The sequence below is a fragment of the Camellia sinensis genome, chromosome 15 (genome assembly GCF_055761805.1).
Source record: "Camellia sinensis isolate YWXY chromosome 15, ASM5576180v1, whole genome shotgun sequence".
Lineage (NCBI taxonomy): Eukaryota > Viridiplantae > Streptophyta > Magnoliopsida > Ericales > Theaceae > Camellia > Camellia sinensis.
The window spans coordinates 134,369,177-134,395,624 of NC_138975.1; the positions used below are offsets into that span (position 1 = coordinate 134,369,177).

The 26,448-nt window shown below is 39.7% G+C and overlaps 1 protein-coding gene and 1 long non-coding RNA gene across 2 annotated transcripts; both read left to right on the forward strand.

The window, feature by feature from the left end:
* The first annotated feature begins 1,216 nt into the window (after positions 1-1,216).
* Positions 1,217-2,595, forward strand: LOC114311785 (uncharacterized). Its single transcript, XR_014356881.1, has 2 exons — positions 1,217-1,355; positions 2,358-2,595. It is a non-coding gene; the product is annotated as an uncharacterized LOC114311785 (long non-coding RNA).
* Positions 2,596-9,869: 7,274 nt separating this feature from the next.
* On the forward strand, positions 9,870-11,593 carry LOC145813304 (uncharacterized). Its single transcript, XM_082908596.1, has 2 exons — positions 9,870-10,416; positions 11,481-11,593. Exons 1-2 carry the CDS (start codon positions 9,870-9,872, stop codon positions 11,591-11,593), a joined length of 660 nt encoding a protein of 219 aa, XP_082764722.1.
* Positions 11,594-26,448: the final 14,855 nt, after the last annotated feature.

The window sequence follows — 26,448 nt, forward strand, 5'->3', positions numbered from 1 at the left end:
TGTAATTTAACATAAATTATATCTAATTTTACATCTCAATTTTTTGTGTGATTTGTTAAATGTAGAAAATGGATTGAAATTGATAACTGTTTAACAATATGTGTGTATTTTTGGAAGAATAAGTGCAAATGTGATGTGTTTGCAATTTTATGTATACATTTTTTGGTGATTTGTTAAATGAGGAAAATGGATTGAAATTGATAACTGTTTAACAATATGTGTACTTTTGGAAGAAAAAATAATAGCTTAACAAACCTTCAAAATCTTATGAGTTGTGTGCTTTATATAATACTGTAGATAGTATAGATTCACTTGGTCAACTTCAAACAACTTGATTAGGTCTCTATGACTGCTTGGTTTTGTTAATGAGTGATTTTGCTGATATAGAATTAATCTTTTTGAATCACAATAATTATCCGTAATGCCAAACATTGGGATGTGATTGGTTGCTTTGTTATTTTAATATCCAGATTGAAGTTTGTGGTTGTTTGCTTTGAATCTCATAAACTAGAGTTTATTGATGTAATTTGAATAATGCTAAATTGCTAATAGTGAGATCTTACAGTTTGATTGTTATTTTAACAACTTTTCCTTCTCTGTACTTTATTTTATTGTACCATCAATTTTGCATGTTATATTCAAATAATTCCCTTTGAAAGACACTTTATAAATACTTTCTAAGTAACATATCTGGGGAATCATGCTTTTGTAGTTCATGATTAACTGGTTACAATGTGATCTACAGTTGTAGAATGGTTAAAGATTTTACATCTTTTTGAATCATTGTATATTAGTAACAAGGTCTTCACTTTTTCTCTTTTTTAATCTTTGGTTGGTGGGTCCAGATTGTTAAAGTAACCATAATCCTAACTTTAGATAGCAATAAAATACTTTAGTTAATGGCCAATTCTCTCGATAGAGACCTCTAATATCAAGAAGATGGCAACGTGTCCTGAAATGATGTGCTGCTTCTGCCCTGCACCACTAAAACAATTTCTTGAAATTGTGATTAACATGAAATTTGATGAAGAGCCTAACTATTCCAAGCAAATCTCCCTGTTCGAGGGACTGATTGGACCAAATCCTGCTATAAGGCCAATAAACACTGATGGTGCTCAAAAGGTGATTCTGGTGATCTTTGAATTTATGACTATGATTCCGTTTCTTGTGTACCTTGCTATTAACAAATCCTGTTTGTGTAATCATTGGTAGATTATATATCAAGTTGGTCAAAAGTGAAGTAGATTAAATATTGAGGAGGATGAGGATGGGCTCCCTAAGAAGAAGGTTCATCTAGGAGTTCCTGCCACACAGTGGATTTCAATTTACAATGCAAGGCAACCTATGAAACAGAGGTAGAATTATGTTTTATTGTTTATTTTGTATTACTATCACTTACTAGGAAGTTGTTCAAATCTTATTTTTTATTTTCACAGTGGATTTCAATTTTCAACTTGGTATGCTTTTGTATTGCTAGCCATCTGTGGGCCTTGATTCTGAGGCTTTATGGGGGTTGTCCCGAATGTTAGCAGAAGTTATTAGTGGGTGAAAAAGGTGTTTTTTGGTAAGCTAAGCAACAAGAATTGGAATGTTGCTCCTCTTTGATTGATGTGGTGCATTTGGGGACAAAGCTGATCAAAAAAAAAAAGAAAAATGTGGTGTACTTGGGGATAAAAAGGGCACTCTTTTGAAGGCATGGATTATGTGGTTGTGTTAAATAGTTATCATTAAAGATTTTGTTTGATTAGGTTAAAGAGAGAGAGGACCTTTATCTGGAGAGTTCATATATATGTATACACACATTTAGTATATACAAGTGAAACTTCCTTGATGCCTTTTTATTTGGTTCATTTGGAAATTTTCTGGAAAGCTAATCTTAGGTTTTTTTTCTCCATTAGAACAATAGGGCCGTTACGCTCATCACTAAACTTGTTGGTGAGTTGAAATATAAGGTTGAATCGATCATCAAAAGAAGAATTAGGCCAAAAATTAGAATACACTCGGCTAAAATAAAACTTCCATGTTACTTATTAAAAATATATGTACTGAACCCAATTCTGGTTGGATTTTGCTTTGTCATGGAAGTCTGTGAAGTCATTGTAGCTTTTACGGTGGTTTTGAAGTTTGTAAGAAGTTGCTTGGCAGTTTTGATGGAATGAATGTCTATTTGATTGAGATAGTAGTTAAATTTTTATTTTTGTATTTGATTGAGATGTTTAATTATCCATGTGGGATTTGATGACTAACAAAAAAAATATTGTATTTGATGTTATAGTAGTTAAATTTTTATGTTTTTTTGTAATTAACATTAACACATAATTATATTGTCATTAATTATTTTTATTTTTATTTTTCAGATATTTCCCATATAGGAGTGTGCTTCTTGTGGAATGCATGTCTGTGGAGAATCTGGCTAATTTTTGTTTTTGTTATCTACGAAGAATGATGAGAAACATTTAATTTTGGTTTATGTTATTTTGAATTATGAACAAAATCATGTATTTAAACATTATATATGTATTATGAAATATTATGTAGTGGGATAATTTTGTTGATGTGTAATTATGAATGGAAGAATATTTTATTATGGATAAATTGTTATTTTTATATAGGAATTTTTATATTATTATGAAGAAATTTTAATATTTTTAATAATTTTATCGTAGGATGTTTTTTTCTTTTTTGCGACGACACTGCACCATCGTAAAAACAAAAGAAAATTTTAATATTTTTATCGATTTTGTTATAGGTTTTACTTTTTGTGACGGCACTAAACTGTCGGAAAAAATAGAAATTTTATTATTTAAAATAGAAATTTTATTATTTTTTAAAAACTTTTTGCAACAGAAGTACACTGTCGCAAAATAGAAATTTTTATATTTTTTTAATACTTTTTGCGACGGCGTCACACCGTTGTAAAAAAAAAGATTATTAGCATCGATATTTTTTGCCATCTCAAATAACATTTTTAGCGACGGTAAAATAGTGTCGTCACAAAAAAGTAAAGGAATTTCAAACATTATTAGCGACTGCAAAGTACCGTCGCAAAAGGCAAAAATGCTATTGCAAAAACTCTTTTGCAACGTCCCCAGTTGCGACTCCCCTCTTGCCGTCGCAAAAGGTCATTTGTCGTCACAAAATTTTTTTTGCGACAGCATTAGGAGTATTAGCGACGGCATTTTACCGTCGCAAAAAACTAAGATTTTAGTAGTGAAATAAACAATGTGAAAAATAATATTTTAACTAGGGCTGCATGTGGGGTTGGCTATGTTATATCAAAGTCAGTCGAATCTATTGGATAACTGATAAAAAAAGTTACTTCACAAAAAAAAAATTACTTTAAAAAAAACTATATAAAAAGTTTTTACTTTTCAAGTTTATCTAATTTAAAAGGATGTAAAAAGTAAAAAAAAAAACAAAAACAAAAACAAAAAATTATTGACAGTAAATACCAAAAAAAAAAAGGCAAAAATAAATCAACTTTTTTTTTAATCCCTTTTTTAAAAGAAAAATTTTATATTTTTATTATTTTTTTAGTTCAGTCAAGTCTAACAGACCTAAAATTCAAAAAAAAAAAAAAAAAACACTAAAGATGAAAAAGTGAACAAAAAATACTGCTAAAAAAGATAAACCTAACCTAAAACCAAACAAATTCAAACATGAAAATGATCTTTCTGATTCTCGAAGAGTGAGGGTTAAAGGGATTGATCGAGAAAGATCTCTTATTCTTATTATAAGATCATGATTGGAGCCGCATATGTTTGGTAAAGAGAATAATCTTCTCCTTTGAGAAGAATCAAAAATAAATATGGAAAGTATTCAATTGGAACATGAAAACATGACTAAATGGGTCCTATCAGGACGGAGAGGCAGAAAGGAGGAGATTCTCGAATGAGGAAAAGGATCCAATGACTTTGAAAGAATTGAACGAGGAGTCCTATGAAGTGAAAATCTCATGTACGATTCTGTAGAGTAGCAGTAAAGGTGACTTATCTGTCAATTTTTCCACTATTACTCCCAAAAAACAAAACTCCGTCTCACGTAAAGTTGCCACAATATGATTAACCTCTAACTCAATCAAGATATGAGCATGGCCCAAACTCCCATTTTCATCTTGGGATAGGAATCTCCGCAATAATGCAATAAATCATTGCAACACATTTGGAACTTTTTTTTAACAATAATTTGACTATCTAATTAATTATACATAATATATAAATCATTGTTAAACACTACTTAAACTACCATTTGCAAGAATTATTTGCAAAGAATTTTATGTTCTTAAAAAAAAAAACTATGGTATTTTTGAGTCATAGGTTCTCAATTTTAGACTTAGTTTTACCTCTACATTTTAATTTATCATATTTACACTTTTTTTTATAAAAAAAAATTCAAATTTATACCCTTTACACTAAATACGTAATCAAGTTATTATATGGTTACAATGTCTGTTACATGTTGTGAAACACAATCTTCATTATTTTTTAATTTTTTTAATTATTATTATTATTACAATTTCATGATTGAAATGATAAATATATATTTTTGGTGTTAAGGGTGAGAATTTAAGACACGATAAGATAATACGACTCGAACCGTATATGAATTACCTGGTTAGGATTGACCATTTCCTGACACGAGCACGAATGTGACATGACTCGATAACACGAATATTAAACAGGTCAAATTAGTGTTAAATTTATATAACACCAAATTGATATGAATAACCCGTACAATGAAGAATCAGTTACACATTTTAATATTATTTTTACTAAAGAGTATCATTACATTTTTTAATCTCTTACGTAATTACATCCAATCTATTAAAAAGTATGTAAAATGCAATTTTAAGTTTAATATTGGTTTTGTTTTTGCTTTTAATTGAATTGAATGTATTTTTTTGTCTATTATTTAAGTTAATCTAGTAACAAATATAATAATAAAATATAATTTTTATAAATTAAGAAAATAAAACTAAGTTGAAATCAAATATTTTTATAAATAATTTCATTTAATAGAGACTAGTTTCATTAAATTTAACTTGTGAATTTTTTTTAATTTTTTTTCATACGTTTGATATTTTTAATTAATAATAAATTTTTTTGACATGACACGTTAACACGACATGAACCAGATACAAATTGAAAATGATACAAAACGATAACACAAAATAATAAACAAATCAGATTAGCATTAAAGTAATTCTGACATGAATCCAAGATAACACGATACGAACAGAGCCCAACACGATACCTACCCTAGTCAATCATGCTTTACTACTTTGCATTAGTTTGTGCCAATGCTGGCCCGGTATGTAGCAAACCCCTATATTAGGCCCAATAGACAGCGTAGGCCCTGTCAAACCCATAATATTAATAAGGGGTTGCATAGCGATCCTAACATTGTTCTTAAAACATACACCTTTTTCGCTATTAGTATTTGGGCATTGAAAAATGATTCATCTCTTTAATTTGCCTCGGCAATTTCATTTTGATAATGTGAAATTAGAGGAGATTAAAGATGAGAGAGAGAGAGCATTGCTCCATCATCTCAATTTCCCCCTAAAAAAAAAAAACTCCCCCAATGATATGCAAATAATTTTGAAAGAAGAGAGAAAAGTTTAAAGAGAGTTGACTTGTTGATATTATTTGTCATATCATTGGGAAGGAATGTGGATGGATGAAACATTTTTTTAGAGAGAGAGAGAGAGAGAGGAGTATAAGACCATTTCACATGGGTCTTAGACATGTCATTGGGATGAAATTGGGAAGCCTCAATTAGAAAAAACTATTTAATATTCTGAGAATGTCACGTATTCATACTTCAAGACTAATCATCATACACCGTGCTCCTTTATGTTCCTCAATCACCTGATATAAAATTATAGGCCTACCTTCTCAACTAATCACAACACTTTTATAATAACCCTAACCCATGATTAACTGTTAAGCCATGATTAAGTATGCCTAATAAGTAATTAAAATGAAATCTTGAGTTAATTACATGTATATTGTATTATTGTGTTTATATCTCTCTGCCGTAGAAATATCTGTTTGTGTTTCCGCTTTACTCTGCGAATTGAAGGCCTTATTGGTATCCGATCATGAAATCGACTTGGTATATATGTTATTTGGAATGTTTAGAACATTATGATAGGTTCAATTGAATTTCGATTCGGAACAAATTAAATCAGAATAATTAATGCCCATTGAATGGTTAAAGCCAAGATTAATTGAGTCAACTTAATGGGGCCTATATAAGGCTCATGTATACTCTAGACTACATTTACACTCTTGTTCCTTCACTCTAGAGACTTCAAACAAGAGAGGGAGAGAATTAGAGGGTGGGAGTTGAATTCAAGAAGGAAATGGAGGACATTACTAGGAGGCTTGGAGAATTACTCAAGATAAACCTTAAGGAATTGAGAACCTTAGGTAAGAATTCTAGCCTTTAGCTTTATAGTTTAGTTGGGTAATGCATAGAATCAAGGGAGATAGGTAAATTCACATGAGAATTGAACTAGAAATGAAGGAATATAGATCATACCATGCATGCGTGTCCATTTGAGCACAATTTGAGTTTGATTTCAAAGAATTCTCTCATACATGTGTCCATCTTACCTTTATTTTGAGAATTCATCTAGTTTAATACCATTTCATATCAATTGATCATGTTTTGAGAACTTTGAAGTCAAGATAAAGCATGCATGTTATGTTTTCAAAGAATTGAGTGTTGTTTTGCACAATTAGCAAGCTTTTAGGCCATGATTTTGTGAAATGATTTTGAATTCACCATGTTTTATCCGTTTACAAGTGTTTCCTCAAGTTTCCTCAAGTTTTTGGCCCAAAAGACTATGATTTGCAACTTTGAATTTGAGTTTTGAACTTGGAAGAGCAATCTGGAAATTCCAGATTCTGCCTCTCCACTTGAGCGACAGAACCAGCGCTCGAGCGACCCCTCTATGTTTTGCACCTCCGCTCGAGCGACCAAAAGTTGGCTTGAGCATAAAATGCATGGTCCTAGAAGTTCACATGTTTTGCAGACTGCTCAAATGACAAGAGTTGCGCTCAAACGAGTACCTTAGTCTTACGCTCGAGCGACTGTTGAGCAGAGAATTCACACAACTAGTACTTTTACAAATTTTATAGACCGCTCGAGCGACTACTCACATTTTTGACCATCCGCTCGAGCGAAGGAAGTTGCGCTCGAGCAAGGCCCCTGTTTTTAGCATATTTGCCTAAGGGTTTTCAAGGGCATTTTGGCATCCTAGGCATTCCTAGGCCATATTTAAGACATAATGATAAGGATAAGGACTAGAAACACACTAGGAACAAAATATAATAAGTTAACGAATTCCGAGTGTGTGTTTCATTATATGTGTGTCTGTTATGTTTATGTAGGTCACGCGCCACAAGTTATCTGATTCGTCTGCTCTGCCTGTTCTGCAAGTGAAGCCATCTGTGAGTAATAACTGAATAAAGCTATGTTCAACTTTATTTATTGTCTGTATGATGAAATAAGATCTATTTTATGAAATATTATATTTTGTACAATGAATGAATGTCCAATTTCTAACAAGTACTCGTGGTATCCTTAGCACAAGGCCTTAGCCTGAGGGTAACCATACCGTGGTCTATAAGCACAAGGCCCTTGCTCGAGGGTAATAATACCGTGGTCTCATGGCCCTCGCCCGAGGGGGTAACAATATCATGGCTTAAGCATGTTATCTGTTCCCGGTATCGGAGGTTCTTTTATGGAACTGACAAGTATGACCCTTAATGCTCTGTAATTGATCTGTTAGCGCTATTGGATATACCCCATATGATCAAGCATGAACTCTAATTTTTGTATACGATTCGAACAACAATATGAATGTGAATCTGTTTCTGTTTTCTAAAGTATTATGGGACATTATTCATTCAACCCTTTACTTTTTTATTATTCACGGAGCTTTTACTTACTATTTATATTATGTATGTAGGTGAGCGGGCGCGTGACTAAGCCTAAGCTATTGCCTGGAGAGTTTTGGGCTAGCCAACCACTATGCCTCCCAGGGAGGTTCCTATTTGAAAAGTTAAGTTTTGTGACCCATGCCAAGAATGTTTTGCTATTTTGTTTTTTGTTGATCTGTACGATGGACTAGCTTCATTTTGTTGTATTGCCATGAATATGTGATGCAAGACTACTGTATTTATGACGTCACATATACGTAAATAAGGTTTTGAATTTCAGTTCCATGTATGTTTGCACAGCTCTATGGACTATGTATGTTCCTATATTTGCTTCCGCAGCCCCTTACCATGTCAAAATCTGTTCAGAGGCCTTTGGTAATCTAAGGATTATTGGCTGGTTACGACGCTAAACCTATAAGGGCGGGTTTGGGTCGTGATAAAGTAGTATCAGAGCAGGTGTTCTATCGCACACACGAGTCCATATGAGCTATAGGATGTCCTAGAAAAGAATTAGGGGCATTCTATCTGCATGTGTGGGTGTGTGAATTATGAGAACTTGCACGAACTAAACTGAACTAATGTAAACACATATAAAGCAAATTGATTTAAAATAGAACACATAGAACAAGGCTATTATGCCCATGTTTATTATTATCTTGTTTACCTATAGCAATGGAAAATACAAGAAGTAATGTTGCCACTGAATCCTTTGAGGCCCGAACGAATCGAATGGAACAGATGCTTGCAGCTTTGAGTGAAGCAATGATGCAACAATAGAGACAACAACCTTTGCCCCATCCGTCTCCACCGGTGCAAATTGAACCGGATAATAATGACATAATCAACTTAACCCAAAAGTTCATGAAAATGAAACCACCAACTTTCTTTGGTGGTATTAAACCGTTGAGGGCAGAAACATGGCTACTTGAAATGGAAAAGTTATTTGAAGTGTTCCCTTGCTTCACGACTCAGAAAGTGCTTTTAGCCACCTATACCCTAAAGGATGAATCTCGAAGATGGTGGCTGTTAATTCGAAACGACAATGGAAACATGTCATGGGTTCAATTCAAGGAGATCTTCTACGACAAATATTTCCCTTAGTGTTTTCACAATCAAAAAGTTTCAGAATTTCAAGAACTCAAGCTGGGCAATATGTCAATAGCAAAGTATGAAGCCAAGTTCACTGAATTGGCCAGGTTTGCTCCATACATGGTGCATACCGATTACAAAAAGGCACGAAAATTTAAAGGAGTTTTGACGTTAAAAGTGTTTGACCGAGTTGGCGTCTTAAAGTTGCCTACCTATGTAGAAGTATTAGATAGAGCATTGATGTCAGAAGCTACCTTAGCAGCGATGAAACAAAGCAAGGCCCCAACAACAACTGAATGAAGAGTTAAAAGATCTAGATCCAACTTTCGGAAGGGCCGCTCATTCTTTATAAACAAAAAGCAAAATACCAGATCTTCAAGCAGTTCAAGCCAAAATAGTGGGTCTATGTCAGTTTGTCCAGAATGTGGAAGGAAGCATAAGAGCATGTGTTACCGTGCATCTGGTGCATGTTTTTGGTGTGGCAAGACTGGCCACATCATTAGAGACTATCCGATGAGATTCGACAATGCTACCTGACTCGCAACAAATTCTGCCGGATCTGCTCATGCACCAAGAACGAATGAGAGAACCAATACCGGGAAAGAACCTTTGAGGCAAGGTCAAGTATTTGCACTAGTACCTGGTGATGTACAGAACATTGAGTTAGTAGTGTCATGTATGATTTCTATCTGTGCTCAGAATGCCTACATGTTGATAGATTCTGGTTCTACGCACTCTTTTGTGTTGCAAGTTTTTTCCCGAAAATTAACTAGACCACTACAGCCTATGAATTATTTATTATCTGTCTCTACACCATCTAGAGGTTCGATGATATGCGCATATGTGTATTCAGCATGTGACATTGTGATTGGTGATATTACATTATATGTTGATTTACTACCATTGGGTCTTGATCATTTTGACTATATACTTGGTATGGATTGGTTAACAAAGTATTATGCAACTATTGATTGTGTGAATAAAATTGTTGTGTTTCGACCACCTGGTGTGCTTGAGTTTGTGTTCGTTGGAAATGGGGTAGTTCCTTCGCCATACTTGATTTCATTTATGAAAGCCAGGAAGTTGTTGAGAAAAGGGTGTCGGGGCTACTTGTGTTGTGTATTGACTATATCTTCTGATAGTGCTAATGTGGAAACCATCCCTGTTGTTTGTGAATTTCCCGATGTGTTTCCGAATGAATTGCCTGGGGCTTTAATTGATAGAAAAATCGAATTCACCATTGATGTAATACTCAGGACACAGCTAATTTCTAAAACCCCATACTGCATGTCAACCTCTGAATTGAAAGAATTGAAAACTCAATTACAAGATTTGTTAGACAAGAAATACATCCGCCCGAGCACTTCACCTTGGGGTGCTCCAGTTTTGTTTGTTAAGAAGAAGAATGGGTCCCTAAGGTTATGTATAGATTACTGGGAATTGAATCGAGTAACTATCAAGAATAAATATCCATTCCCTGAATAGATGATTTGTTTGACCAACTTCAGGGAGCCTATGTATTTTTCAAAATTGACCTTAGATCGGGCTATCATCAAATGAAGGTTAAGGCAGAAAACATTGAGAAAACCGCTTTCCAAACTAGATACGAGTATTATGAATTTTTAGTCATGTCATTTGGAGTATTGAATACACCTGCGACTTTTATAGACCTAATGAATTTGATGAATTTGTTGTGTTTATTGATAATATCTTGATTTACTTCAAAAGCAGGGAAGAACATGAACATCACCTGAGAACTGCTTTTACAGATTTTGAGAGAAAAAAAGTTGCATGCAAAATTGTCCAAATGTGAATTTTGGCTTGACAGCGTAGCATTTCTAGGACATGTAATTGACAAGGATAGTATATCAGTAGACCCACAGAAAATTAAAGCCATTGTAGACTGGCCAAGGCCAACTAATGTATCTAAAGTTAGAAGTTTTCTGGGGCTTGCAGGTTACTACCGCAGATTTGTGAAAGACTTCTCTAAACTTGTTTTGCCATTGACACAATTGACTCAGAAAAATGCACCATTTGATTGAAAACGAACAAAGGGAGACGCCTTCCAAAAGCTGAAGACCAGGTTAGTAACTGTACCGATCTTAACTTTGTCTAATGGTACTGATAGATTCTAAATTTATAGTGATACTTCATATAAAGGTTTGGGATGTGTACTAATGCAAAATGGTAGAGTGATTGCTTATGCCTCGCAATAACTCCGACCACATGAAAAGAACTATTTGACCCACGACCTTGAACTCGCTGCTGTGGTCTTTGCTTTGAAAATCTGGCGTCATTATCTGTACGGCATAACTTGCGAAGTGTATACCGATCACAAAAGTTTAAAATATTTCTATACTTAAAAGGAATTGAACATGAGATAGAGGAGATGGCTCGAATTCATTAAAGACTATGATTTGTAGATTTTGTACCATCCAGGGAAAGCTAATACAGTGGCAGATGCTTTGAGTCGGAAGTCAATGGGACATTTGTCATGTTTGCTCAACGGTCAGAAGGAGTTGATGTCAGACTTGGAGAGAAATGAGATTTAAATTGTGTTACGTGAACAAAGTGGAATTCTAGCCGCCATTTTTACTCAGCCTGTAATCATTGAAGAGATTAGAGAGAAACAACTGCAAGATGAATTTCTGAAAAAGATTATGGATGAATTTGACTTAAAACCGAGACCAGGATTTTTGTTGGAAAATAATGTGTTGAAATTTCAGGGTAAATTTTGTGTACCAGACCATTCTGAATTGAGGAAACATGTTATGACTGAAGCCCACAACTCCAACTTTGCCATGCATCTGGGGAATATAAAGATGTATCAAGACTTGAAACAGAATTTTTTGTGGCCTGGAATGAAGAAGAGCATTGCTGATTATGTGACTAGATGTTTACATTGCCAACAAGTTAAAGCCGAACATCAACGACCTGCTGGATTACTTCAGCCGCTTCCAATACCGGAATGGAAATGGGAGCACATTACCATGGACTTCATTGTGGGATTGCCTCACTTCTCTCAAGGTATGGACTCTTTCTGTGTCATAGTTGATTGTTTGACTAAATCTGCTCATTTTCTACCTATTAAAACTTTTTACAATGCAAATAAGTTAGCTAACATTTATATGAATGAGATTGTGAGATTGCACAGTGTGCCAGTATCCATTGTATTTGACAGAGATTCTAAGTTCACGTCAAGATTCTGGCAGAGTTTACAATAGCCTTTGAGAACTGAACTGCGACTGAGCAGTGCCTACCACCCACAAACAGATGGCCAAACTGAGCGAACCAATCAAACTTTGGAAGATATGCTACGGACGTGTGTGTTAGACTTCTAAGGGAATTGAGAGACTTACCTTCCTCTAGCCGAGTTTGTATACAACAACAGTTATCATTCAACCATTGGAATGGCTTCTTATGAAGCTTTGTATGGTAGAAAGTGCCGATCTCTAATTTGCTGGGCTGAGGTAGGTGATAGACCATTGTTAGGACCAAAACTTGTGCAAGAAACAACTGAAAAAGTGAAACTGATCCAACAACGCTTGAAAATTGCACAAAGTCGCCAAAAGAACTATGCAGATGTCTGGAGAAGAGACTGAGAGTACGAGGTCGGTGATCATGTTTTTATAAAATTAACTCCAATGAAAGGTCAAACACGATTTGGGGTGAAAGGAAAACTAGCACCAAGATACATTGGCCCATATGAAGTCTTAAAGAAAATCAACTCAGTAACATACGGAGTAGCCTTACCTCCGGTTATGGGGAATATGTACATTGTTTTTCAAGTTTCAATGCTTCAGGATTATTTGAGAGATCCATTACACGTTATTGAGTCGACACACGTACTTTTGAAGGAAGATTACACATATGAAGAACGACCAATCCAAATTGTTAACCGAAGAATTAAAAGATTGACAAATAAGGAAATTCTGTTGGTGAAAGTTGATTGGCAAAATCATGGTAGAACCTATGTGACATGGGAAACAGAAGAAGATATGATGAAGAGATACCCTGAGTTGTTTCCTTTAGACTTGGTATTTTTTCAAAATAAAGGTAATCCGAGTTTAGAGGACCAAACTCTTTAAGGAAGGAAGACTGTAACAACCCCGACCCATGATTAACTATCAAGCCATGATTAAGTATGCCTAATAAGTAATTAAGATGAAATCTAGAGTTAATTACATGTACATTGCATTATTGGGTTTATATCTGTCTGCCGTAGAAATATCTGTTTGTGTTTCCACTTTACTCTACGAATTGAAGGCCTTATCGGCACCCGATCATGAAATTGACTTGGTATGTGTGTTATTTAGAATGTTTAGAACATTATGATAGGTTCAATTGAAATTTGATTCGGAACAAATTAAATCAGAATAATTAATGCCCATTGATTAGGTAAAGCCAAGATTAATTAAGTCAACTTAATGAGGCCTATATAAGGCTCATGTATACTCTAGACTACATTTACACTCTTGTTCCTTCACTCTAGAGACTCCAAACGTAAGGGAGAGAGAATTAGAGGGTGAGAGTTGAATACAAGAAGAAAATGGAAGACATTGCTAGGAGGCTTGGAGAATTACTTAAGATTACTTCTAAACCTTAAGAAATTGAGAACCTTAGGTAAGAATTCTAGTCTTTAGCTTTATAATTTAGTTGGGTGTAGACACCCCATTTTTGACCGACCTTAAGACTCAGACATCACCGATTGAGCGCTTGGTGATGTTGCATATCGTGCTCGTTCAGAAGTTTCAGAGTCGCGGCCGTGAGCCCTGTCTCCGAACTTCCGAACCCTCTTCTGTGCCTTGTCTCGATTTGCGAACCAGAATCGATTTTCTCTGTTTCTTTTTCTAAGGGGAGGGAGAGGTCTCGTAGACCATCTCTCAGTGGCCGTGGGCTACATTTTGTGGCTGTACGCCATTTTGTCCATTTCGGAGCCCGGTTTCCGATTTTCGGGACCGTCAGGCCGTGTGCCTCGGTTCGGGACAGCTTAACCGTCTCTGTTTGCCCCGATTTTTGGCATACATCTTATTTGCTCCCTTTTGAGGGACACTGTGGTCCGAGAGACCGGCTTCGTGGTCGAACACCACTCCCGGTGCCTAACAGCCAGTTTTTGGGGCCTCGGGCTGCGCGTTTTGGCCCCCGAACCTTCATTTTGCATCGGTTTGGGCTCACTTTTGGTGGAGACCTTATTTTCACTGTTAGAAAGCTTGTAGGAGGGTGGGAGGCCAGCAATTTTGCTGAAAAGCCAACTTCTTTTTGGTCAAAAGTGGTTCAGCATGAATCCGGGAAGGAGAAAAATTTGCGCGGCTTCACCGAAACGGGCGTAACTCTTTTCACAAGAGGAATTAAGATATGAGGCCACCACCATTAGAAAGCTTACTTCCGGGGCTTCATTTTGCACTCAAGAATCTCCCAAGTCCAAGTCCGGGGGGAAGAGATGTGGTTGGTTGAAGTCCGGTTGGACCGAATCTGCGCGGCTTCACGGAAAAGGGCATAACTTTTTCTACAGGAGGAATTTTAATGCAAGGTTTGCGCCATTGGAAAGCTAACTTCTAGGGCTTCATCCTAGAGGGTGGCCGGCCACTTTTTTCCCTTTGACCTAGCCGACCGGCCACTTTATCTGGCCGGTCGGCCACTTACCTGGTGGATGACTTTTTTTCCCCTTTTAAACTGGCCGGCCATTTTTGCCCCTGTGAGTGCATTCCAGCCATGTATTTGTTTTTACACTTCACCCATGTCCGAGGGTTTGGCATTTTTTGGAGGGAAACTTGATCCATTTTCCCCCCACTTTTTCCCCCCATTTTTCCCCCCATTCTTGCCTATTTAACAGAGGCTCCAGCTGCTGGTTTAGGGTGGGAAAATTTCCCTAAGAGCCTCTTGCATTATATCCCTCCATCTCTCTCATTTCCTTCAAAAAACCTTCAAACCCTACACCATTTTACACTACACCACCAAGCCTCAGACCACCACTTCCATTTCCAGCAGCTTGGAGGTCTTCTCAGAGGCTAGGAGGCAGCAAATTTGGTCCAAGAAGTTGCTAAAGGTTGGTCTACAAGGGTGAGTTACCATTCCCCTCTTTCTAGCTCATTTTTTTGCAACATTTCTTAGCCATATATGCTTGCTGTTTTGAGCTCCGGCCCTAACTGAAAGTGGCCTTCTTTTGAGCTCTTTTTCACTTTTTCTTAAGGGCTCAACCCTGTTTGAGCCCCCTATCTTGCACTTGCTTCAATATCTCCTTGTATGTCAATATTCTTGCATGCTTCACTAACCTATCATTTTTCTATTTTTGGACCATGATCAGAACTGAAAGTGGCCTTATTTTGACCTTCTTAACATGTTTTATTAAGGGTCTTTGCTCATTTGGTGAATGCTTTGTATACCTCATGTTATAGCCACTTTTTGAGCCTCATTTTGCATTGCATTTCTAGCATGTTTGTATACTGATTTCGGGGCTTCCATAAACTGTAAATGTGCATATTTTTTGTCCCTCTTCAATGTTGTAGAAGGGAATTTTTCATTTTGGGCTTTTCATATACCACTTGCCTCTTTGGCCACCTTTTGGCCCTTTTTCTTGCATAAGAGCTTAGCCATATCTATGTTTGTTTTTAGGGTTTTTACAGTTCTGTAAAGTGGCTTATTTTGGGTCCCTCTTCAATGTTGTTGAAGGGCCCTAACCTGTTTGGGGTCAGCAGCTGTGAGTTGCTTCATAACCTCATATTTAGGGCCATTTTTGCATGCCATTGTTGCCCTATCTGTGTTTGCTGATTGGCCATGATTTGTACTGGTAAAATGCTTATTTTGGGGCTGCCTTGCTACTGTCTATTCATTGCATATCCATATTGTGCATGTTTGGTATAGCTATAGGCCATTTCGGGTCCCAAAATTCATGTTTCGGGACTATTCCATGCATCGGGTGTACTTTCGCCTCATTTCGAGGCTGTTTTCCCCCACATTTCAGTGCTGAAATCCCATTAGCATGTTTGCATATCATTTTCCATGCCATTGCATTGCATATGCCATTGCCTCGATTTACGTGCCCGTGTGCACGCGTTTCGAGGCACTTCATTTTCATCCATCGGCCTCTTATGTGAGTGCAGCTGAGGCTCTCTCATGTTAGTATAAGTCCACGTTGCATTCTATATGCCATTTTAGCCATTATTGCATTACATATGCCATTCGAGGCACTTCATTTTCATCCATCGGCCTCTTATGTGAGTGTGGCTGAGGCTCTCTCATGTTAATATAAGTCCATGTTGCATTCTCTATGCCATTTTAGCCATATTGCATTGCGTATGCCATTGCCTCGATTTGCGTGCCCGTGTGCACGCGTTTCGAGACACTTCATTTTCATCCATCGGCCTCTTATGTGAGCGTGGCTGAGGCTCTCTCATGTTAGTTTAAGCCCATATCATATTTCCATGTCATTTGCATTGCGTATGTCATTTTCTCGGTTTGCGTGCCCATGTGCACGTATTTCGAGGCATCTCATTTTTACAGCATAGTGCATACTAGGTTGTATCTTAGATCGCATTCAGTCATTTTTCTCAATTTGCGTGCCTGTGTGCACGCATTTCGAGACATCTCATTTTCATAGCATTGTGCATGCTAGGCTGTATCTTAGTTGCAATCATGCATATCATGCATATTGCATCGTGTTCGGGATAGAAGTTAGCCCGGGCACGGGAAACGAGGTGCGTTTCGTACTCCGAGTGACGGAACGTATCTCAATTCCCCAGTCACCGACACTCCGGATCATCCATGATGGAGTTAGGTCTTGTTGTGTTTTCATGTGCATTCATCCCATATTAAATTGTGCAATTCGACTCCTCGGCCATTATGCCTCGATATGCGTGATTGGTGGCACGAGGATCGAGACATGCATATATCTGTGAAAATACATTGCTATGCCCCTTTCCTGCTCTCTGTTGCAGCAAAATGAAGAATGAGCAACTTTTCGGAGTTTGGCACGCTTTCCAAGAATAACTGCTAAACAGAGGCTAATTGGGACATCCCGGTGGATTTCCGCGCAAGGCAGCCTAGACATGCATCATTCATCAGAAGCAAGGCAGTCCCTGGCTTGCATACCAGTTTTACAGTTTTCTTAGTTAATTTGTTAATTAATTAGGAATTTGTATATTATTCGGACTGTAATATTTGAACTGTAATATTCTTTTATTCGGGACTGTATATTTATTCGGACCCTCTGCGCGAGGGCACAACTGTAATAAGTGTGCGTGTGTGTGTTGTATGTCTTCCAACCCCACGTCTTTCTCCCTTTTATTTATCCGCTTATGATGGTTAGATTAGGGCATATTTCAATTAGCATACAGTATGACAGCATGTTTGCATCATTCATCCGTTTTGCATGCACCGGGCTCGGCGCATCATACTAACTGCATTGTATTTTCAATTCCAAATTGAATACATGTTAGCTGTAGCATTCCATATGCCATGTTTAGAATAACCGAGCCTACTATAGGTTGCATTTTTGCATGTGTTGCATTAGGCATTTCTGTATACTTAGGGTCATGCATGATTTCTAATGTGATTTCCATTTTGGCTTGGAGTACTCGGTGAGCTTTATGCTTTAGCATCCTTGCATGCGTGTGAGTGAATGCCATGATAGCATGCTTACCATGAGGCAATATGCTTATGTGATATAACTGCCTGAATGCCTGTGGGTGAAGGTTGGGTTGTTTAAATTGGAACAAATCATTGACTGTGAGTTTTAAGCCCACTAGATAGTGGCAAAACCATTGTTTTCTAAGCCCACCCGAGGGTGGCAAATCCACGACTTAGCCTACTTGCGAGTAGCACCATCAAACCATTTTCAAACAAAAACAAACATGAACTGTTTCGTTCCAATTCAGGCGACCCAGTCTATACTTGTATGCTGTGCGCATCACATAGTAATCTAGGCTAATAACTAGAATAAGAGCGCATAAAGTTTTCAAAACTAGATATCATGGTTAGTAGAGGCCGATCTTTGATCGGGCGAGCGGGGGTGCTCACGAAGTGACCTTCCCCAATCGTACCCAAGTTCCCAAGCCGAGACAGCTTTGGTGATGACGGACACGTAGCCTTAGGCAACGAGTCAGGGTTTCCTAAATTTCCCAAAATAAAATATTTAGGTGGCGACTCTGTATCTGGCAAAGCAGTCCATGTTTGGCACTTCTTTCAAAATCTGTTTTCTCAAAACGATTTGCCGGATTTGGACTCTTTGGTTCAGACTTAGAACCGTGACAAATTTGAGAGTCCTGAGCTGTAGCGACCCCAATATGAACAGAACGGGAGCTCGTTCCTCCCGGGGCGTTCGGGGACGTCTACAGTTTCTGGCGACTCTGCTGGGGAATTAGAGAACTTGACTCGAACTCATGATATCTGTTTTTGACTACACTCGTGTGTTTCTTTGCATTGCATTTGCATTGGTGTGCCTAGGACACCGTGTTTGCCATCTGCTATTCCTGAACGGTTTGCCGGAGGCTTGTCTTGTCAAGGCATAACCATAAGGCTGACCGGTTGTGGGCTCTGCCAGTATGGGAACACAAACCCCAGGTTTACCGGGGCACCCTTTTTGACCATTCGACCTAGTGCATATTCGGATCCATAGTGACCATTCCAAACTAGGACAGGTTGCTTACCCGTTTATAGGTTGTTTGAAAACCGCTGTGTGCGTAGTGAAACCCTAGCTCCTGACAAAATAGGACAGGGAAACCCTACCCCAACATAGGGGTGTTTTGGCTCTCACTTATCTGTTATGTGCTTTAGGGTGTGTCCCTACAGGAATGCATGTATCAGTTTGCAAGTCTGGGCATCAGGCCTGCGGGCATTACTATCAATATTTGGGAGTCAGCTTTACCTGTGGGTATCAAACTCGGATTTGGGGCAGATTTTTGAGACAGAATTCAGTAGAGGGCACACTCATTCAACTATGCTCGTATCTGTTCAGATGGAATCAGGCTGAGATGCTGTCTGTTTTCTCTTTTGCTAGGGTAATCTGGGAACCATAGCTTCAGAAGGCTCCGATGTCCCCCGAGGTTCATCGAACTTGTGCTGATAGACTTTGTTAGGTCAGAGATTCAGTTCAAAGGCAATCAGTGTTCCTTCGCCAGAGGCAAGGTAAAAAGGGCTAGTCGGGCACAAATCACCGGTTCAGCAGTTACCAGATCAGTGGCCCTTATCCACCCCACCAGTGAACAGTCAGGCTGAGGTCTCAGTTCCTACTGCAGGGATAGATACCAATCAGTCAGATGGAACAGCAGAACACGTCAGGGATGGAGGCCATGATGCACCAGATGCAAGAAAGTATGAAACTCATGCAGCAGGATGCTGCCCGTCAGGAGGAATTTTCCAAACAGCAGGCTGCGATCATAGCCCAGCAGGCCGAGCTCATCATCAAGCTGCAACAGCAAAGCGGTGCGTCCACTTCACAACAAGTTCCTCCCCCAGCAGGAACTCCAGCACCTGGGGAGACGCCAAACGTTCAGGATGACGCGGACATTCCAGGCGGGCCGGCTCCGCCCCCAATTTTACCTCAACTATCCAAAACACCTACCAATCTACCAGACTCTCCCTCCGAGTTCGAGGTCGACCCCACAGTGTTGAAGTTGAGCAAGCTTGAAAAGTTGTTCAAGAAATCCCAGGGGGTAAAGTCCATCCCGGACATTGAGGACGGGTACACCGACGTAGCTGTAACTCTGCCGAACAGGTTCAAGATGCCTCACATCGACCGTTTTGATGGGTCAGGAGATCCCATGGTCCACCTGAGCTTGTTTTCAGATGTTTTGCGCCCGATGGGCTTGACAAGATTACAGAAGCTCTCCCTTTTTGGCAAGACCTTGTCGGGTATTGCGGTCACCTGGTATGCCAAATTAGAGGATTCAGTGAAACGAAGCTGGGAGGAGATGGCCGAGGCCTTCGTCGCACAATATTCATACAATACCCAAATCGAGATTACGACCCGTGATCTTGAGACAATGAGGCAGGCGCCGAAGGAGAGCTTCTCAGAATTCGTAGCCCGCTGGAGGGCCAAGGCTTCAATGATGACCCTTAGGCCCACTGACAAAGATCAAATTCGGATGATTGTGCGCAATCTCCAGCCCAAGCTAATGCATAAAATGATTGTGATCCCCTTCTCTACCTTTTCAGATTTGCATGAGATAGGAGTACAGATCGAGGACGCTATGAAGCGGGGCCTTTTTGACCAGGAGAAGGAGCAGCCCAGGAGGGCGTTTACCCGCAGTTCGAATGCGACCACCAGCGGTGACGCAGCTGCAAGATCTTCCGAAGTGGGCATGGTCACCGCCACCGCACCAAAAACAACCACCCCATTCACCGGTGCATCCGGAAGTAGCCCACAAGGAACCAAATATCCACCCCAAGCCAAGAAGGTTTTCACCCCACTTTATATGCCTTTGTCAAAGGCTCTAGGGGCTTTGATCAAGAAAGGGCATCTGAAGCCCCTGGAGCCGCAGCCATTACCAAAGAACCTCCCTCTCACGCACAACCCAGCCGACTACTGTGCCTTCCATCAGCGAGCTGGCCATGACACTGACATGTGCTTTCGTCTCCGCCACGAAATACAAGATCTGATCGACAACGGGGTCATCCCCGCACCAGGTCCTGCGAAGTCTATCGGCACTTGATCAGTGAACTTGGGGGATAACGTGATGTGATTGGGGGGATGAACCACCTGCGGGCAGCGCTCAGTTTACTCCAGATATGGTGGATGGCATGCACTGTTTTGAGCATTTGCGAATGCTAGCTTTTGTGCTTTCTGACTTGGGTATTGGGTCAGTCTTGTTGTTTTGTTTTGAGTCTGTCTTTTTGTTTTGAGTCAGTCTCTTTTTTTGTTTTGGGTCTGTCTTGCTGTATCGAGTCAGTCCTGTTGTATAGGAGTCGGGTGATTCCAGGGGATGTTGCCTCGGGCATCACCATTTTGTTTTGTGTTTGTCTTTTCGTTTTGTTTTGAGTCTGTTTCTGCCAGGGAACCAGTCGTGCCAACAAATTTGAATGAAACAGCAGTGGTTTTTCACGCTCTTGTGTTTGCCTCGGCCATGTGCCAATTGTGCCAGAAAGTTTGAATGAAACGGCAGTACTTTTCGCCTACTCTTCGGCACCCCAAAATCATTGCATTGACCTAAGTTTTTCAAAACTTTTTGAACACTGCGATGAAAACAAAGAGGAAGGAATTCCTCGGGATTTGCAAAACTTTGATCATTTGAGAGAAAGATAGGCGTGCTAAGCCCTTAATGAATGAAATCATGCTTGTTAGCGTGAGCACTGAGAAGGACCCTGGCTTGATCCAGACTGGTTTCACACTATCTTCAGCACGAGCGATTTGTCGCTTTCTTAAAAATTTTCAAAAACAAAATGTTTTGCGCGGTCCTGCGAAAACCTGTGTGGAATCGCTCTTGAGATTGTGCAGCCTAGGATCGCTCTCAGCCTCGAGACTCAACCCCTTCACTTCCAAACCTTGAACTTGAATTCAGAAGGCTCAACGGTCAACTACGATGTGAGGCCTGTGTGGCCAGATTTGAAGCAGCCCTCGAACAAGAGGCCAGGAAAGTCAGATCAAAAAGATCAGAAGAAGCTTGCAAACCTAGAACAGAAGTACCCCTCGAACTAGGGGCAAAGATATCAGACATGCTCGAAGAGCTGAAGATGAGTCCACGTGCAAATCAACAGCCACTCTCCTGGAAACGGATGGCTTCGAAACCCTATAACCATTTGGCATGGACCAAGCTACACTTTTACCCTTGAGAGGCTCGCTGGGCCGAAAACTCGGAAGGGCGACCCGGGCAAAAGTTAGAGCAAGAAAAAGAAGAAAAAGAACAAAAGAGAAAAAAGAAGAAAAAGAAAAGAAAAGAAGAAAAAGAAGAAAAAAAATGCAAAAAAAAAAAGAAGAGAAAAGAAAAGAAAAGAAAATCAAATCAAAAAAATGAATGAAAAATGAAAAAATTGAAAAGAAAAGAAGAACAAAGCTCGCAAGGTCGAAAACCCGCGACGGGCACCTTGGCAAAAGTTAGAGCCTAAAAAAGGAGAGGTTAATACCCGAGTGTACCTTAACCTCGAACTACGTGAGGCTTGATTCCCATCTTAGGGATACGTAGGCAACTTCATCCTGAAGTCCAGCCGTAAAACACTTCAATTTGATTGTGCCCATGCGATCGTTTTGGTCATCTTTGCCTTCTCTGTATCTGAGAGTCTGGTTGTGTTCATTGCTCTGAGGACTGACAACAATGCGCTGCGGCATCATCCAAACAAGGGGCAACTCTCCGTTGCCACTCAGTGTGCTGCGGCGCCATTCAAACAAGGGGCAACTTTCCGTTGCCATTCAATGCGTCGCGGTGCCATTCAAACAAAGGGGCAACTTTCCGTTGCCATTCAATGCGCCGCGGTGCCGTTCAAACAAGGGGCAACTTTCCGTTGCCATACAGCTCTCTTCAAGAACGGGGCAGTTTTCCTTTGGATCCGAGGTTGTGCATCTCAGGAGTAAGTTTCATGCTCGTTGAGCAAGTGGCCGTTTGCGAAAATAGTTTTTGAGAATTTTTACTGAGGTTGGCTAATTTTCTCGAAAATTATTTCATTTTCCAAAACTGGACCATTTTCTTGGACCCAAAAAAGGGAAAATTTTCAGTGCTCATAGCCTGACTTGCGTGATTTCAAATCAAAAAATTGAACAAGCATGTTAATCTAACCCTCATGTTGGTCAAAACTGTTTTAGTAGAAAGCCAAAACAAAAAAATGGTCAAATTGATGAACTAGGGGCACAGTTGAGTCAAGCTTCCTATCTTTTCCTCGTTGTCAATGCATTTTCCAGAAAAGGCACTCTACTTACCAGAAAGGGCATCGTATTCGCCAGAAGAGGGCACAACTGAAGTTAGCAGAAAAGGGCTGAAAGCTCTCAACATCCTCCAAGCAGCGAGATATCAAGCCAAGTGCAAAGCACGAACTGGAATGATCTGATCACGTCCATACTCCCGGTGGAGCATCATCAACCAATGTCAATTACAGATCTGCTGCGCATCCAGCCGCATCACAACCCCTCTGTGGGAGAAGTTCACTGCTGTGCGCAGGAGAAAAAGAATTTAGCAGCATGCTAGGGGCAAGAGCCCGCAACTTCCTATTTATCCATCAACCACCCAGGGGAGGGATGAAAAATGAGAGATTGAAGAATAGAGAGATGTGCGATGAGAGAAAAAGTGAGAAAAGGGCTTTTTCAGAAAAAAAAACAGAGGTTGAGGGCCAAGTGATGTGAGAACCACAAATGAGAAAGGGTGGGAAACACTACCCGATGAAACAGGCTCCCTGTGCACGTCTGAGTGTCGCGTCTTTTTTGTTTTATCTCGATTCTTGTTTTGAGTCGTTTTGAGTGTTACTCGATGTGTCTAGGTTGTGTGCCTTTTATTTCCTTGTTGAGTCGTTTTGCTGTGTTCAGTCGTAGACTCAATACCTGGTCGAAAACTCATCTCTCGATTTCAAAAAAAAATAAAATCGTTTCGTGCTCCGAGTGCCGTGCCGTTCTCCACATCTGTGCAAAACGAGATTTGTTCTTTCGAAAACGGCAGGGTTCAACCCAGGTCATGTGAGAACAGTAAAATCAGGATCTATCTGAAGCTATATAGGTTCCAGACTGCAAAGAAAAAGAAAAGAGGAAAAATTTGGAGTATCCGGGTTGGTTTCAACTTCTACAGGTTCCGTTTTGCATCCTGTCTTTTCAGATCAGACTGTCTGTTCAGAATGAGCTGTGTGTCGAATAAACCAAATACTGTGTTAGGAGCCGCGTGTTCAGAATGAGCAGTGTGCTGGTATGAGCTGTGTGTTCAAAGTGAACAGAATACTATGTTGACTGTTTCACTGTCTCAAGCCAGAATGGCGATCAGAAGTGCTCTCCCCAAGTACCATTCCCCGTCAGAGTTATCTTGGCTTTTGTTTGTAATGAGGGAAAGTTATGAATATGATCAGAAAGAAAAGCGACATCCGTGGCTTTTACATGTAGAGATTACCCCTTGTCAGCAAGAAATCATTTTACCATTCTTCTACTCGCGTGAGACGCATTTGGATTTCGAATTCACCTTTCCTCCTTTCCCCCTTTCGCATTTGGTTAAAACCTTCCCTCTCTCCGTATGAAATATGTTGAGATACGCCTGTTGGTTACACCATCGTTATTCTCTCTGGTTAAAACCTTCCCTCTTTTCGTATGAAATACGTTGAGATACGCCTATTGGTTACACCATTGTTATTCTCCCTGGTTAAAACCTTCCCTCTCTCCGTATGAAATACGTTGAGATACGCCTGTTGGTTACACCATTGTTATTCTCCCTGGTTAAAACCTTCCCTCTCTCCGTATGAAATACGTTGAGATACGCCTGTTGGTTACACCATCGTTATTCTCTCCGGTTAAAACCTTCCCTCTCTCCGTATGAAATACGTTGAGATATGCCTGTTGGTTACACCATTGTTATTCTCCCCGGTTAAAACCTTCCCTCTCTCCGTATGAAATACGTTGAGATACGCCTGTTGGTTACACCATTGTTATTCTCCCCGGTTAAAACCTTCCCTCTCTCCGTATGAAATACGTTGAGATACGCCTGTTGGTTACACCATTGTTATTCTCTCCGGTTAAAACCTTCCCTCTCTCCGTATGAAATACGTTGAGATACGCCTGTTGGTTACACCATTGTTATTCTCCCTGGTTAAAACCTTCCCTCTCTCCGTATGAAATACGTTGAGATACGTCTGTTGGTTACACCATTGTTATTCTCCTTGGTTAAAACCTTCCCTCTCTCCGTATGAAATACGTTGAGATACGTCTGTTGGTTACACCATTGTTATTCTCCTTGGTTAAAACCTTCCCTCTCTCCGTATGAAATACGTTGAGATACGCCTGTTGGTTACACCATCGTTATTCTCTCCGGTTAAAACCTTCCCTCTCTCCGTATGAAATACGTTGAGATATGCATGTTGGTTACACCATTGTTATTCTCCCCGGTTAAAACCTTCCCTCTCTCCGTATGAAATACGTTGAGATACGCCTGTTGGTTACACCATTGTTATTCTCCCCGGTTAAAACCTTCCCTCTCTCCGTATGAAATACGTTGAGATACGCCTGTTGGTTACACCATTGTTATTCTCCCCGGTTAAAACCTTCCCTCTCTCCGTATAAAATACATTGAGATACGCATGTTGGTTATACCATTGTTTTTCTCCCCGGTTAAAACCTTCTCCCTCTCCGTATGAGATACGGTTAGGTATGCCTGCTGGTTACACCACCTTCGCACCTTTCACGTGAAACGTGTTAGGATTTCGTGTTCATTTTCCTGCAGTCGCATGAAACGTGTTTGGATCTGATAGTTCCATATTTCCGTCTTTCGCGTGAGACGGGTTAGGTCGCTGATTCACTGGGTTAAAAACATCAGGTGCACCTGGTGTTCACACCATCTTTCCTCATTCATTTTGTGTATCTATCGCACTCTTTCACTTTGTACATCTAGCGCACACTTTCATTACAATTGTGGTACAGTCTCATACCTTTCTCTTATATCTCGGGACGCGTAAAGCGCGAGCCCGAGCGGTTTCGGACCTCCTCTCACGATTTCAGCTTGATTGGAGCCTCCCCTTCCTCACACGATTTTCAGCGTGTTTGGAATTTATCTTAGGTTGCGTGGAACGCGCTCCTGATTGATTTTCTTTGTTCTGCTTCCACTCACGAGTCCAACGTGGTTGGAGTATGTCACCATTTTGCATCTATTGTACTCTCTGTTGCATCGCATCTATTATCTATTGCACCACATCTATTACATCCATTGCACCATATCTGTTTTATCGCCCGGTCTAAGGAGACCTTAAATCCTGCATCTTTATTCGCACTGTCTTGTGCACTCCCCGGTCTAGGAGACCTTAAATCCTCTAAATGTGCAATTCCTTTGGTGTTTGTCGTACCCGAACGACTTCCGGTGGTCTGGCATAGCCACCTGCCTGTGTTTGCGATGAGTTCCTAAGAGACCAACTGAGACGGTGGAAACCAGAGTTCGAATGGCTTATGCCTAGAACGCAAAGGTTCGGGATTTCCGAGACTAAAGTCTGGTTTAAATACCCAGGGGTTTATCCTCGGCTTGAAATCTGTATGGTAGCCCCATAGATTGAGATAGCATCTGTATGCATCTCAATTCTGGATACTGATCCAACCTAGTCTGTCACCCTGTTGGAGAATAGGGAAAGCTGCAACCATAGTCAGGGAGAAAAGTAGTACCTGTGGTTCAACTGAGAAGAAGCGGGAGACCCCCAGCAGCATGAGGTAAGTCATTGCCAATGCCCCTATGAGGTACCTTCATTTCCTAGCTATTACATTGCATTTCAAGTTATTACATTACAGTGCATTACATGAATCCCCAATTTTCAA

Coding starts and splice junctions, on each gene's coding strand:
- LOC145813304 (XM_082908596.1), top strand. CDS start 9,870: ATGATATGCGCATATGTGTATTCAGCATGTGACATTGTGATTGGTGAT. Junction 10,417..11,480: donor CCCGAGCACTTCACCTTGGG/GTGCTCCAGTTT, acceptor TGTACCATCCAG/GGAAAGCTAATACAGTGGCA.